Source organism: Arachis duranensis, chromosome 8, assembly GCF_000817695.3.
Source record: "Arachis duranensis cultivar V14167 chromosome 8, aradu.V14167.gnm2.J7QH, whole genome shotgun sequence".
In the NCBI taxonomy this organism is placed as follows: domain Eukaryota; kingdom Viridiplantae; phylum Streptophyta; class Magnoliopsida; order Fabales; family Fabaceae; genus Arachis; species Arachis duranensis.
This window is the reverse complement of record NC_029779.3, coordinates 25,788,581-25,803,923: the sequence shown is the minus strand read 5'-3', so window position 1 is coordinate 25,803,923 and position 15,343 is coordinate 25,788,581. Positions and strand designations below refer to the sequence as shown.

General features: G+C 32.4%; 3 protein-coding genes across 4 annotated transcripts; 1 reads left to right on the top strand and 2 right to left on the bottom strand.

Moving 5' to 3' along the window:
- The first annotated feature begins 260 nt into the window (after positions 1-260).
- LOC107461632 (THO complex subunit 4A) lies at positions 261-2,922 on the top strand. The gene is made up of 5 exons (XM_016080168.3): positions 261-586; positions 712-861; positions 1,575-1,643; positions 1,735-1,916; positions 2,460-2,922. Exons 1-5 carry the CDS (start codon positions 419-421, stop codon positions 2,635-2,637), a joined length of 747 nt encoding a protein of 248 aa, XP_015935654.1. The 5' UTR covers positions 261-418; the 3' UTR covers positions 2,638-2,922.
- Positions 2,923-3,982: 1,060 nt separating this feature from the next.
- Positions 3,983-6,315, bottom strand: LOC107461631 (uncharacterized). 2 transcript variants are annotated; one of them, XM_021129147.2, is made up of 11 exons: positions 6,067-6,315; positions 5,892-5,976; positions 5,623-5,849; positions 5,461-5,543; positions 5,317-5,362; positions 5,171-5,227; positions 5,024-5,078; positions 4,846-4,946; positions 4,687-4,750; positions 4,459-4,592; positions 3,983-4,337 (listed from the first exon to the last, which is right to left on the bottom strand). In XM_021129147.2, exons 1-11 carry the CDS (start codon positions 6,121-6,123, stop codon positions 4,164-4,166), a joined length of 1,083 nt encoding a protein of 360 aa, XP_020984806.1. In that variant the 5' UTR covers positions 6,124-6,315; the 3' UTR covers positions 3,983-4,163. The 2 variants fall into 2 exon arrangements, with proteins under 2 accessions (XP_020984806.1, XP_015935652.1); XM_016080166.3 differs by having other exon boundaries at positions 5,623-5,819.
- Positions 6,316-8,012: 1,697 nt separating this feature from the next.
- Positions 8,013-10,973, bottom strand: LOC107461656 (ACT domain-containing protein ACR9). The gene is made up of 6 exons (XM_016080201.3): positions 10,534-10,973; positions 9,900-10,112; positions 9,704-9,809; positions 9,115-9,466; positions 8,555-8,839; positions 8,013-8,454 (listed from the first exon to the last, which is right to left on the bottom strand). The coding sequence occupies exons 1-6, from the start codon at positions 10,700-10,702 to the stop codon at positions 8,308-8,310; spliced, it is 1,272 nt and encodes a 423-aa protein (XP_015935687.1). The 5' UTR covers positions 10,703-10,973; the 3' UTR covers positions 8,013-8,307.
- Positions 10,974-15,343: the final 4,370 nt, after the last annotated feature.

Below are 15,343 nucleotides of genomic sequence, written 5' to 3'. Positions count from 1 at the left end.
TTTTTTTTTTCATATCACAAGATCATATTGAAGTAATTTTATTTATATATTTTCATCAATTAGAATCATAATCCATAGAAATATAAATAGAGCAGAGGTTTTGGCGTTTTGCTAATATAGGGGACTATTATTTATTTGAAGGGATAATTATTTGTTTAATCCAATAAAAGGGCGGAAGAAGTGATGATGGCAAGACCGACTTAGATTTTACGGCTGCAAATTATACCGCGTATATTTCTCTTTCACTATTTTGACTTTGTTTCCTTCTTAGTCTCTGCTTCCTTCCGCTTTTGTAGCCCCCAGCTGGCACCTCCTTACATTTTATCCTCTCTCTCTCTCTCCTTCGAGGAAACCCTAATCCCTCTTCCTCCTTCATTCCTTTTCCCTCTTCAGATCTAATCTAATCTTTGCTGCAACCATGTCTGCGGCACTCGATATGACCCTTGACGACATCATTAAGAACAACAAGAAGTCCGGATCAGCCGGATCCCGCGGCCGTGGTCGCCAATCCGGATCCGGACCCGGACCTACTCGCCGCTTCCCAAACCGCGCCGCCAACCGTCTTACGCCTTACGCCACCGCTAAGGTTTTTACTTTTTTATTGATTTTTGTTCGATTTGAATATTTTCGAATCTTTTTGTTTATGTGGATTCAGATCGCGAAGGTGATTTGGTGTAACCTTTTGTTGGTTTCGTTTTTATATGTTTTCAGGCGCCGGAGACAGCGTGGCAGCACGACCTGTATGCAGATCAGGCTGTGGGAGCTTTCCCTGCGCAGGGTGGTCGAGCGTCGTCGATTGAAACGGGGACCAAGCTATACATCTCGAATTTGGATTATGGTGTTTCTAACGATGATATCAAGGTGAGCCATCTCTTATTGATATTCGAATCTATCTTTGTTTCCTAAGCAGAGAGCTTTGGTGTTCTGACTTTTGAATTTGAAGTCTTGATGTTGCTTGTTTTGCTACTCTCTCTCTCTCTCTGTCTCACATTACATTAAGGGATGTAGAAGAACACTTCCTAGCCATGCCTTTGCTTGTATATGTGAAATTTGATTTTGAATTGGCTCTGTTATTCTACTCTTTTTATGCATTTATAGAGATAAAAGCACGTGAAGCACATATTCTAATTGTAACCGCTACAAACTCATGTATGCATGATTATTGGTTAGTGATAATATTGAATATTTCTATCAGCTTGGGACGTCTGATAGTGAGCTTAATTGCTATGCTTTCTCAATATAAAAACACTAAACACAGATTTGGACTACTATTTTAAGGAGTCATTATTTCTTACCATATCTTTTCCTTTCCGATTAATTACATTGAGGTCAACGTCTGGTGCAACATAATGAATGGGAAAGAATTACAACAACGTGTATTTGCAATCCTTTAAAAAGCTACAAATAATGATGTTTCCAAGTTTATCACTGACGATGCATACAACACCAGGAACTTACTTTCATTGTTGTTCTAATCATGCCTGCATATGTGTTTTGTTTTATGCTATATTTCACTCTATCTCCTGTTGAAGTTTTTCCGCTCTGTATTTATTGTTTTTTTCAAATAATTGTAGGAATTATTTTCTGAAGTTGGTGACTTGAAACGGCACACTGTTCATTACGACAGGAGTGGGAGATCGAAGGTATCTAGTCCAGCTGGAATATTTTGGTCCTTCTGATCAATTGTTTCTGTCCTGCCATAGTTTAGAAAAAAAAAATACTCTTTTTCCATAGGGTACAGCGGAAGTAGTCTTCTCGCGGAGAGCTGATGCTGTAGCTGCAGTGAAGAGGTACAACAACGTGCAACTTGATGGGAAACCAATGAAGGTAGAGATTGTTGGAACGAACATCACAACACAAGCTGTTGCTCCTGCTGCAAATGGAGGTTTTGGAAATTTGGGTGGAGTTCCCAGAAGGTATGTAATTCATTAATGAATCTGTACATTGGTGTTTGGGTTGTCCTTAATCTAACTTTTGGAAGTTAGGCATTCATAATTCTATTGTGCTCGGACTGACTGTTGTTATGGGATGTGCATGCACTGATTTTTTGTATTTCGAGGTTTCACTTTTACCATGCTGCAAAGCTTCACTATGTCCTGTTTTGTGTTGATTAAATTATTTCCTTTTTTGTAAATGTAGTTCATTGTTCCGAATTTGGCATTACCTTGAAGGATTGCATTGATTATATTATCTTCGCACTAAAGATTGCCATTTCATATTTGATATTTGGATCTTCTAACAAAAACCTTAGAGCATGCATCTTGTTGTGTATATGAGTTTGATCGGTGAATACTCAATTTTAGTTCTGGTAATGATACCTAAATCTTTTGTGATGCTTTTTATCATGAAATATCTTGTAGAAATTGTTTTTATCATCCAATTTGAAGGTCTATATCATTGATTTGGCAATGCTTTTGATCTATTTAAAGCTTATTACACGTATTTTGGCTTTTAAACAGTGGACAAGGGAGAAGTGGAGGGCCATTAGTACGACCACGTGGTGGTGGAGGTAGAGGACGTGGCCCTCCTCGAAGAGGTCGAGGGCGTGGAAGAGGTCGTGGCGGTGAGAAGGTATCTGCGGAAGATCTTGATGCTGATTTGGAGAAGTACCATTCAGAGGCAATGCAATTAAACTGAAGAAATTACCCGTGTTATATTTTCTTGGTATTACCGTTGTGGTTATTGGGGCTTGGTGATGGAACACTGCCTACTTATGTAACTTTATCCCATGCTTTTAGGGGAAAAGGGGGAAGGACAACTTCTAGAGTGAACTTTTTCAGTTGATATATGTAGTTTGGGATTTTTGTAGTCAAATATTTATTTTTCTTGACTACGACTGAAATGTGGGTAAAGAAACAAAGTCAGGATGTAATATGCAGTCGGGCTTGCTTTCATTGGCTTTAATCAATTTTTATTCAGCAAGTATGGATGTGGAATCTGTGATCTCGTCTATCCATGCACAAAGAAAGCTTTGGCTTCAAAATGTGGAAGGCTGCAGATTTCTCCCACTGCTGTCTGCTGCTTTGTGCTTTGATTAGACTGTAACTGTGGAATCATCAAAGAAGGTAGCTTTCCCTGTCGTTGCCTCCTCCCCCCAGAATGACAAAGCTCCTTGAATCTCTCTTGGTAGTATCATTTTTCCTGTGCTATTAATTTTTATATATGATGGTATACCATGTTGAGTTTTTCTTACCTGTATTGGCTGTATCTTTTAGGGAAGTTGTTTTTCTCTTGACTGTTTGGTAATTCTGACATACTATCTAGTGGGATGGAATCTATCATCTGTTCTCTGGTTGGGTGCACTGGTCAAGATAGTTCAACAGATGAAAGATAGATAGAGCCTTCCGTGATAGGTTTGCTGCAGGAGTTAGCATTTATGTAGATCCTGCTGCATTCAAGGTTAAGCTGTCTAAATGGTGTTCTGTTTACATTTTGTTCCGAATTATTTCATATGCAATTATCAGTATTCGAACTGAATGTTACATAGGGAAGAGGGGAGTGCTTGCTCTTAGTGATGGTTGGAGTGGTCGTTGAATAATTCTGTTTTCAAGGCATGTAAGTTGGGTGTGGGAAAGACTTGCAGTGCAGGGATTATAACCTGGTGCATATTTCTCCCATGTTGGGTTTTGTACAAGCCGATATATTAGCAAAAGATATGATCATCAACGGCCAGTTCTAGTTAATAATCAACTCCAATACAAGTGTTTTGTTGTTAAATATGGGGTTGCTAAGTTGATTTTAACTTGGGATCAAGAAGTATCCTCTTGATTTTTGAAGCTCCTACTTTGCAGCAGTTAGGACTTGAGGCATATAATTGTTACAAAGCTTTGCGCCTTTTTGTTATCTTGTTCAATGTAATTATAACCTGTTGTTCGTAGTCATATAGAGAGTAACCGACAACTTGTTCGTAAATTTGATGGAACGAATTGCAGTTCCGTGCCTTTTATAAAAATCCCTGCTTTTACATCACCGCTTTGTGAAGTTGGATTGAATTCTAGATTTATTGCTGATAGAGTAATATTGTACATGAGTTGTCATTATCATTAATGATAATAGTGCGTGCGGGAAGTGTTCAGAGACCCTTTTCCCCCTTGCGTTTCCCTGTTGGCATGCATTCAAAGTTGGAAGTTCATCTGTAAAAACTTCATGTGCATGGGGATGGTCTAAGATGACTTTGGCTTGGCAATCTTTGCCCACAAGGACAATAACACCCTCAACAAGGAGTGAAGGATTGCCTTAATGCAAAAATCCAACAAGTTCCAGCAAGTGGAAGGCCAATACCAGGGATATAGCAATCTAAAGAACAAACTTATAAGATGCCGAGGGTATCGTCCAACCTGAGTGCCATTTTATAATATCTAAGTCAAATGTTTCTAGGCTGCAAACATCTAGCTCCTACTATTTTAGTTAACTGTCAAAATACAACCTAGGTTAAGAATAACAGTATTTGCCACTTACCGGAAAGAGCAAATCCAATGCTTCCCAGGCCGTATGACAAACGGCTCTAGTGGGATACATCAGACCGCCAGGAGAAGTGAAACTATACAAACAAGTTTTTAGTCTTGTACTTGTAGTCATTCTAAGTTCCATGCCTGTACAATATTGATAAAATAAAATAAAAACGGGTTAGTTCGAGATAAGAATTTTTTGAGTATAGTATTTCATGGTAACTATAGTCTATAGTACCCTGAAGGACCTTAATTTCTGAAAGGTAATGCAGTAGTACTGGTTCCACCTTCAACTTTTGAAGCTGAAAATAATTTCAGAACCACAGATCAGTAGGGTTGCTAACATCATCATTTCTACATAGGTACGGAGAACAACTCCAAACACACAAAGTTGTACCTGATCAGTAAGTTCTGTAACAAATATATCTGCCGGGCCACCATTCAAGAAGGCATTTGGAAAAGTTGGACAATGTTTCAGAAAGCTATCTATTTTGTTAGCTGAAAAGAAAACCAACAACCTTTTTAGAATACTAACACAATTATTCATAGGCTAATCCGGTCTACATAATATCTACCTGCATTGTAAAAGAGCATGAACCTTGAAAGCAAAAGATACATATCTCGTTGTGCCTGGAATTCAACGAAAATTTTAAGTGCCGCTAAATCCATATCAGGTGAGCATAGTTCTACTGATAAATAACTCTGAGGAGATCTCATCAGACCTGAACTGGAATTTTATTCAATCGATTGGGGACCAATGTAACATCTTGCAGAAGGTACTGATCTTGAAGAGGAAGAGGAAGATTAATAATCATTGGCCAAAACCTTTTCAGAAACATTAAACAAGATTTGGCTGTAGGACTCTTACACAGAACAGAGACTGGAAACGCCTTGTGTGTGTTTGAATGTCAATCCTTTTCATAAACAAACAATAAATATTTTCCAAGTTACAAGGGAATAAGCATAACTAACTTGTTCATCACTTCATCTACAAAAAATTCATCACACATACCAGAAAACATTAGTGGCACCTTGAACAAGAGCAGCTGAGTAGCGAAGCAGCACTTCTGGATTGTCAAGTTGAACTTCAAATAACTGCAAAAATGTTGGAACTAGTTATATATATATATATTTTGCGCAACAATCTACAAATGAAATGAAAGACAAGACATACCCATTTGTGGAAGAGGAGGGCAAATATGTTGGATGCAAATGATTGGGTCCACATTTGAACAATCATTTCAAGAATACATTTTCCAGTCTCTGGAACTCTGGCAAAATACTCGGCAAGAACATCATAGAAACATAATGGACCTTCAATCAAATCCTCTGCAGGAGATATAACATCTTCTTCCTTTTTCACTATTACATCTGTACTACCCAGGAGACTCAAATCATCAACTATAATACGCTTACAGTTTCAAATTTCCATAACTAACTCACCTTTGGCGCGATCATCCACTTCTAAAGCTACATCTGCAAATAGCTCCTGCAACAAGTTGCGCCTCTGCGACGGATTAGCTACTGCCTGCAACACACACACATATTTACATCAACATAAAGCAAGCATTAAGATAAATAAAAGAAAAAAAAAAGTTGAAATTGGAAGAAAAGGGACCCGGTGGAGCTTCTTGTGGATGGCTTGAGAAAGAGCATTGAGACAACTACTAGTCATTTTTTTTTGTTTTCAGGAAGGAATAATCTGATATCTGGATTCAAATGGAGCAGCAGTGTTTTATAGTCGTTTTTATGAAAACACAGATTTCAATTTCCACATGATATGTGTGTGTATAATATCTTCCGACAGCACCACCGACCGTACAGTAGTACAAATCAAAGTTGACGCATGTTTGGAGTTGGATCCTAGTATTTGGTCTTAATTAACAGTTGTCCATAGCCGTTTCTTTCTTTTGACATATATGTATGTGGTTTTTGTGCTTTTCATTTTGGTGCAACTATATTGTTTATTTATTTAAATTTAATCTAATCTAATGTTATGTCATTTTATGTTAGAGAGACGTAGAAGGAAATGTGATTAGTGTGAGGTGTTTAGCCACGGTGGCACCATGGAAGTGTCAGGATCAAAGTGTTGTCAAAATTAAAAGCTGGTATTGGAATATGAGACACAAAATTAAAGGCGTTTGTGCATCATTGCAGTTTAATTTGGTGGGTGCTGTGTTGTCCTAGCTACCGCGTGTTCGCTAAAATAGTATAATGTTGTCAACTTCATAGGTTGGATCACTATAATTTAATTCATGAGGAAATCAGTTTACTTTGATTTTTCTTTTAGTACACATGTTATGTAAACATAGTTATCATTATTTTTTTGTAGAGATATAAACTTCTCTTATATTATTATCTAATATCTACACCTCATAATAGTAGATGAATGGTATACGAATTTAAATCTTTTTTCTAAGAGATGCAGTTTTCACTGTCATCTTGGGAGCTGTTTTTTTTACTCTCATGAAACTCAGTTTAATTTTTTTATTCTCTAATGGATGGCGGTCATAAAATCACATTGTTTAAATGCATATATTATGTGCCGACCACAGAACTTTTCTCAATCTAATCAGCATTGCAGAACCTCAAACTCATCATAGTATTTGTTCTGAACTAAGTCAAGTTCACAAGAAAATAACATTGAAAGGTCCAAAAAAGTTATTATGCAAAATAAGCCTATAAAAGAGAGAATTAAGATCTATGGAACCTTGAATCACTCAACTTAATGCTACAAAACTAATCCGTGAAAATGTTTCTGAGCCAATAATTATTAAGTAGAGTAAAGTGACAATTAGATACCTAAAAATTTTGACTTCGGATTAGTCTCTAAAGAAAAAAGTATCAATTTAGTTCTTCACGATAGCAAATGGTAGACACGTAAAGTCATTCTATCAATTTATCATGTAAAATTTAACGGTACTGTCTATATGTTTTGTTAACTATTGTGACGTGTTTATTAATGAAAAATTGTTATATAGATAACAACTTTTGGAACAAAACTTCATATGTTTTATTAGGATTCATGATAAATAGAGTAGCTGATAAAGATTATATGAAAACTCAAAAAATAATAAATATTTTACTGTCCAAAACTACATCATTATTTTCATTTCACACTACCCATTACCTACATCATTATTTTCATTTCACACTACCCATTACCGAAAAAACCATTTCAATTATTTATTATCGTGGAGAACTTAATTGATACTTTTTTTTCCATTAAGAACTAACTAGTCCATAGTTAAAATTCTCAAAAATCTAATTATCAGTTTACTCTCTTAAGTATAATGGTTATATTGAACAGGATTGTGATATCTCATTTAAAGAGAAAGCCGCTATTCTAATAAAAAGGAAAAAAAGAAAAGAAAGAGAAAACACTATAAAAAAGGAAGAACTGAAAGGGATAAATTTAGTTATCATAGTCACAAGATACACAAATTAACTAAAGTATGGGAATATCTTGCATAATTTTCCCCGGTGTGGTCTTGCTGCGACAAGTTAGCGAGTTCTCATCTATAATGAAGATCGGAAAGATAAAAATACTCCAAACAATGACACTGACAAAATGAACTGTTGGACTCATTCTCAATGGCTTTCTGTTTCACTTTTAACAAGTGATAACCGAACAACAGAAACTCTTGCATCTCCTGACTGAACTTTATTTCATTAATAAAACCTTTATAAACAACGTGTTAGGATGAAACAAACATCATATACTCACTAACGAAATTACAACGCCAACAATTGATCATCAGCATAAGAAATAATAATCAGAAGACACAACTACTATTGGAAACACCAGATGAGGCATATTATGCTAAAAAAAGGAAAAAGAAAAAGCACTATTCAATATCTACCAACCCATCAACGTTCTTCTAACTCTATCTACAATCTGATTTCTAGCAGCAACACTTGTTAAGTGAAATTCACAGTTCTCATCCAAAAGGAATCTGTACACCTCCCATTCACGTGCTGATGCTGAATAACGTCCTACTTCAGCCTAAAACAAAAAAAGAATAACATAAACATTGTAAGATCTTGATTACCGATAACAATTGGAGATAGTAGAGATTTTCTATCACATTGCTGAATTTGCTTACCGAGAAAACACAGATTCCAAGTGTTTTGAGAGCATATGTGACATCATAGAACACCCGAGGTCTTCCCTTTCCAGATAGCTCAACTGGATTAGCAACCAATAGTTCAGTATCGGGCCCTCGGTTGGCAATCATAACTCGCAACGGATGAAGCATTTCCTGCTTTAGACGTGAGCAAAGCGCACTCTGCTTCCCGGAATCCAAAATCTTTTTCCCATCTTTCTGCTGAATAAATATGTCTAAATCACGATACCCTTTTGTGTTTGGTGAAAAACGGCCATAAGAAATCTGAGAAGAAGAATTCAAGTGTCAGCAAACTGCAGCAATGCTATAGTTTTGACAGGGTGACTAGAAAGTTAGTCTTAAAAGGATCATAGGTCGACAAAACTGATAAAATAACCATGGATATAAGTCCAAGGACTTTTGAAGTCAGCATTCTACCAAAAATTGAAGAGATGAGTATTGTATATCTTTGAAGGATATTTGAACTTGAAAGAAATGAGAACCTATGAAGCATACTTATGTTGCAAAAGTAATTCCATAAAGAAAAAAAAAACCTATACCTTTATATTCATGTCTTTCAAAGTTCTCATAATGTCATAAAGAAGACCCTTGTGATCCGCACAATGTATTTGAATAAGTGTGTGAGCTGGGCTTAGCGAATTGTCTATTATCACATTGGTCCTTTTCAACTTCGTCATATCTGGGCTAAGAGCTTGAGAACGCCGCTCATTATCTGATAACTCGCATTGAAATAGCTCCTCGGCTAAAACAGGTGACAGAGAAGTGATGCCTTGATTACATTCATACTCTGGACCGGCCAATTGAAGTTCACAGCTGACACAGGAGTCTTGGAGAACATTGTTCAATCTTCCGCACGTCTCATCTTGTCGCTTTCTTGTGTGTAAAAGTTCCCTATAACAAAAAATAAGTGACAGTTACCAACAGCCTGCATTACTCACTTGAATCAAAGGCATCAATATTTGACAGAACCAATAGATTCCTTATAATGTTCATAAGCCAAATTTCAAGTAGCATCTCCTAAGGCGAAGCCACATCTAGAAAAGAAACATATTCCTTGCAATCAACATTATCAACTAATCCCACCATGGCATTCAGCCAAAAAATTTCACAATCAGATAGGGCACTCACATGTTATCTGTTATGAAAAAGAGGTCCAAGACTCTGCCATCAGGTGTCGTCGTCACTTTCACCTTTTGTATAGAAAGTTCAAGCTCCGACAGGACTTTTGTAACATCTAGAAAAGTATCAACTATAGCATAAGCAACACAATTGCAGCTAACACACACAACATGAAAGATCAACTCAAACAAAGAATTTCTGCTACCGTGTAATAATCCCTTTCGATCAAGGCAACAAAACTTGAGTAAATATTCAGGAGATGATCTTGGAGGTTGCTGGACGAGATAAAACGAGGCTGAACACGGTGGGCAAACTGATTGAAGGCGATCTTTAAGAAAAGAACAACTCGTAGCGAGCAATGTGGAATGAGGAATTACCCACAATACAATGTAGCACCAAATGCCATCAGTTGAGATGTCTGACAATATTCAGAGGAGTGAAATAAAGCGATCAGCCTCCACTAGCCATAGCATTTAAGCCAAGAAAACCACTCACACTATAAAAAATCTCAGGATTCATAAGGAAGACATTTACTCAGAGTCTAAAATCTATTGAAAAAAAAAAAAAATACCAGTAATCAAGATGCAGCACAAATAATTCTGCGAACTAAGATATCTATTTTTAGTATTTCCAAATTAATGAAATCTGTGCTATTATCATGAAAGTTATCAGAGTTAAATTCTTTAAACTATGAAGCCACCAAAATTAAACAACTACTTTAGCAAAGAGGAAATTAAATAAATAACAAATTTTCCAACTGAAGAATGTCATAGAAGTGAAACAAAATACCCAGTCTACCAAAAAAAATCAAGCGGTGAAAGAGTTTAAGGATGACAAACCTCCTTTGGCAATGGAGAGACCGAAATCGAGGATGATTCTGAAGACATCGCAAGCGAGACCGGTTTTGTCGGGGCAGTTTACAGTTATGACAAAAGGCTCACCAGACTTGCTGGCTTCCTTTATCTGAACAACGTCGTCGTCGCCGCCGGCGCCGCCGGGAACTCTCATGATGATGATGGTTACAGCTCTGACACGCGTCCCAAGTCAAAGGAAGTGAATCGGTGAGATGGTTTTGGTTTTATACTTTTAGGTTAAGATTAAGGTTTGGGTTTGGGTTTGAGTTTGTTACGTTGCTTAACAGAAAAGAGTAATTGAAGGGAGGAGAAGCTTGAGAACAGTGTAGTGACTGGTGAGAGTTAAGATTAGATTTTCCCATCTAATTCCTCGTTAACCTGACTGTGATTCGACATGTCCACGTCAGCAATCCAGAAGCCACAGTAGTGAAACGTCGCCTGGCTTGCTGCTTTCTGACTTGCTGCTTATTTTTCTTGTGTTTTTTTTTATTAACTATTGTATATACATAAAATTATATTAAAAATTTTATTAAAAAATTAAATAATATATATAATAATTATTATTATAAATATTTTATAAAGTTATAATTAAAATCAAACTCTCAAAATTTTTAATATTAAAATATTAAAAATAATTAGTATTTATCTTAATCAGTTTGAGTTTGTTAAGTGATCATCTCACTCGTCCGCTTAAACAACTATTAGGAGTTAGAATCTCGCCTTGTGTATATAGCAATTCATTGGCTAGCGATAAACCCTTAATAAAAGGAGTATCAATACGTGGTTAGACTTGGCAGGAGTTTTCGAATACGCAGGTACCCAACCCGTCCATACCCGGATGAAAAGGGTAATAACTTGACCCAAGTCGGGGCAGATTTTGCTCAAGACAGGGTATGGACGGGTTTAGAGTGTACCCGCCCCAAATATATACATATAAACACTTTTTAGGAATTAGAATTTGCCTCACATCACACATGATTCATAGCTTCAGTCTATACTCTATAGCCATGCAAGATAAACTCAATCATCCTCACCTAAAATCTTCTTCTTCTCGACTTCTTCATAAAAAAACTTTTTAAAATTAATACTTATATACATATATACCACTTATTATATTATATTTGTCTCAAAATAAAATATAAATAGTTCTTTTGTATTTTATGTTAAAAAATATTTTGTTAAACTTAACACATAATAATAATTATATTGTTAAATTTGATTTAGTATGAAAAATAAATAAATACACTCAAAAATTAGTGATAATTAATTATATTATATTAGTTAATTAATTAATAATTAAATTGAAATTTAGTTTTCTAATTAAATACAACTTAAATTATTAGTGATTTTTTAAAAATTGTTTAAGATAAAAAAATATATTATCTATGTATTAGTATACTGTAATTATTTTGGTTAAAAAATTTATTTATACTATAAAAATTATAATAAATAGATTTGACAATTAAGTAAAATAATTGTTTAAAAATATATATAAAAAAATATTTAATCATGTTAAAAATAAAAAAAGTTCTTATAAATATTTTTTTGTTATTTTAAATATTATATTATGTGTATGAAATTATATTTTTATTATTTTAAATATTATAATAATAATTGTGTGTATATTTCTAGTTTTTATCAATATGTATGAGATAGTTTTAATTTTAAATTTTGAATATATCTAAACCAATTTAGATTGATCAAGTGATCAACTTAGTCGTCCGCTTAAATAAGTATTGAGAGTTCGAATTCTGTCTCGTATGTATAGCAACTCGTTGCCGGTCAATTGTAGATTCTTAAATGGAATTTAAATTCATGACGGATTAGTCCTTAACTTGTTGAATATCGTGGGAAGCAAAAAAAATCTATACCTAAATTTTATTATATTTTTGTCCCCATTATTAAATTTTTCTGGGTCCGTCATTGTTCACAACTTATGTCATCATCGCTGCTCATCCCGTTACCATCGTTATTGAGCCCATCACCACCATTCTCATGCCGAGTTTCTTTTCTCTAGGTAAGTTTTCCTCTCTCTCTCTCTAATTATGAGTCTGTTAAGTTTTTCTATTCAAACATTGATATTTAAATTATAAAAAAAATTGATTTTCATATTTTATAAAGTATCATACTGATGGTAATTATAAATATGACGCTACTTAAAATTAAATAAAGTAACATAGATAAAACAAATAAAAAAATAAAAAATTACTTAATATTGTATAAAATTTACCTATAAAATTCTGTAGAAATTCTCGTCTCAATCTCCTCTATCATATTTAGCCACAAAAATCACATTTTGGGCTTTCTAGAATAAATTCTCATTTATAGGCTAATTAGCCGTTAATTAACCGGGTTTTACAATTTTCCAATTTTTTATACTAATATTGGAAAGTTTATATAATATTATATAATAATATTATCATTATCAATAGTATAAAAAAATCACCGTGCTAATATAATATTATTAATATTATATAAATCATCTTTGTATTTATTTTTCTGTGCGTATATAATATTTAATTAACACATTAAGACATATATAATATTTTGTTAATACATATATAATATAAAGTGATTTACAAATTATTATTAATTCGTATATAATGTATAATTAAATTTAATGAATTCAATTAGAATAAACAACAAATTTATTCTTTTATTTCAGACTTTATAAATGAATAAATTAATTAACTAATATAACAAATTACAATTAATGTAGTAAAATTAATTAAGTAATATATATTATAAATTATATTAATATTTAAATATCTAATCAAATCAATTAGCTGATATAATTAAGTCATGGTAATAAATTGTATTGAATGAGTTAAAATAATTAAATTGAGAAACACTCTCCAGAACATGCCACGTCAGCTCCATCATTAAATGCAGATATCCGATTTTTATATAATAGAATAGATTTGTAAATCTAAGTTTTATTTAAGAGTTTGTGTTAATTAATGTGTTATTATATACACAAGGTGTAATTTAAAATTTTATACTTATTTAAATAGATAAGTAAATTTACTATTTTACTAACTTAAATTAGTTTTATTTTCACTTTAATTTGGGATTCCAGTTGTTTCATATCTATTTTAAGATATTTTATCTTTTTATATTTATTTTAAATTTTTTAATTTCAAATTGTATTGAGTGATTAGAAAATTTGTTAATTGTTATAATTAAGAGGAACGATATTTATTAATTAATTTGTTTTTTAGTAATTTTTAGATTCATTTATTATTAATATTACAAGTGTAAAGAATGTATAAAATTTGTCTGACATTAAAAAAATAAAAAAGTGTGAAAAATTTATAAGATGAAAAATTTATTAATTTATTATCTTAAAATTTTTGAATTAGATGTAATATCTTTTTATCTTATATTTTTTTCACTTGATTTCTCTGTGAAATCTTAGTCAAAAATTCCTCAGACCGGCCAACATTTAATTAGTTATGGACACTTTTTCTATATATATGATCGCGCCCTAATTTCTATATATTTATTTAGCTGGATACCAACAAAGCATGTTCCTATTGTGAGTTGTGACAAACCCAGGATTAAGACTGTGGATGCAATTCAAATGTTATTAAATAATCCTAAAAGCTCTTCAGGTCTTTTGTTTGTCAGTTAATTACAATCAAGTTAGATAGAAATAAATTTTTATATTTTGTATGTAATTAGTGAATTAAAATAAATATAATTTTATATTTAAAATAAATTAAAATAGAAAAGAAAAACTAAGAGAGTAGAAAACACTTTAGTAAAAGATTGGAAAGCTAAAAAATAAACTTCTAATGTATTTCAAAAATCTTTTTTTGAAAATAGTGTTATGGAAGTTTTCAGCAAATAGTGTTGCTTCTGCGTTTACTTCAACGTGCGTTAGCGTTTAATAAACGTTATTGATTTTTTTGCAAAAGAATTTTTAAATTTGTTTCAAGTCATTTCAAATTTTATCTTTTTAGTACATTTTTGTTGATACTCCACCTTGTTGTGTTAAGCTTTTTGTTTCAAAAAAAAATTGAACAAATTATATATTTATTAATGACGTAGTCACTCAACATATTCTTTTAGTACTCTTTTTAAACATTATTATTATTATTATTATTATTATTATTATTATTATTATTATTATGTGATTAATTTTTTATTTATTTTGTCCAAAAATGGTCAACAATTCATATATAATAATCTTATTATTGAGAGTACTTAAAAAAATATTAAAATATGTTATTTTATATGTTATTTTTAATTTAATAAATAAATATTAATTTTTATTATAATAGTAAAAAATTATAACAAATTAAAATAAAATTTTATAAAAAATACTATATAAAAAATATACTAAAAAAAATATAAAAAAGATTAAATATACTAAAAAATAACATTATAATTTAATATTATATTTTTTAATAATTAACTAATTATCTATCTAGAAGTGATTTTAACTAATATTATCCAAACAATTTTATTTTATCAAAATCAATTTTAGTATAGAATTGCCAAACATAAATTATATTAGCTCAAACTCACTTCTATCTAAAATCAATTTTACTAAATCACTTTCATTCAAACTCCAATTTGACCAACTCTAATCCAAACACATACCTAGAAGAGTCATTAGGTAAGGTGAGTTAAATAATTTATGAAAAAGAGGATCTTTAGTTCATGCAAAAAATATTTGACTTTTAGAAAACAATATGATTTTTTATTTTTTAATAAACTATTCCTAATTTTTTATTTGCCGTTTATTTTCCACCAAGTGAAAATTAGTCCCCAAAAAGTGTCATTTGAC

Coding starts and splice junctions, on each gene's coding strand:
- LOC107461631 (XM_021129147.2), bottom strand. CDS start 6,123: ATGACTAGTAGTTGTCTCAATGCTCTTTCTCAAGCCATCCACAAGAAG. Junction 5,363..5,460: donor GGTGCCACTAATGTTTTCTG/GTATGTGTGATG, acceptor GTTTATGAAAAG/GATTGACATTCAAACACACA. Junction 4,338..4,458: donor CATTGGATTTGCTCTTTCCG/GTAAGTGGCAAA, acceptor AATGGCACTCAG/GTTGGACGATACCCTCGGCA.
- LOC107461632 (XM_016080168.3), top strand. CDS start 419: ATGTCTGCGGCACTCGATATGACCCTTGACGACATCATTAAGAACAAC. Junction 587..711: donor CGCCTTACGCCACCGCTAAG/GTTTTTACTTTT, acceptor ATATGTTTTCAG/GCGCCGGAGACAGCGTGGCA. Junction 1,644..1,734: donor ACAGGAGTGGGAGATCGAAG/GTATCTAGTCCA, acceptor CTTTTTCCATAG/GGTACAGCGGAAGTAGTCTT.
- LOC107461656 (XM_016080201.3), bottom strand. CDS start 10,702: ATGAGAGTTCCCGGCGGCGCCGGCGGCGACGACGACGTTGTTCAGATA. Junction 10,113..10,533: donor TCTCTCCATTGCCAAAGGAG/GTTTGTCATCCT, acceptor GAATATTGTCAG/ACATCTCAACTGATGGCATT. Junction 9,467..9,703: donor TTTTTCATAACAGATAACAT/GTGAGTGCCCTA, acceptor TTTTTGTTATAG/GGAACTTTTACACACAAGAA.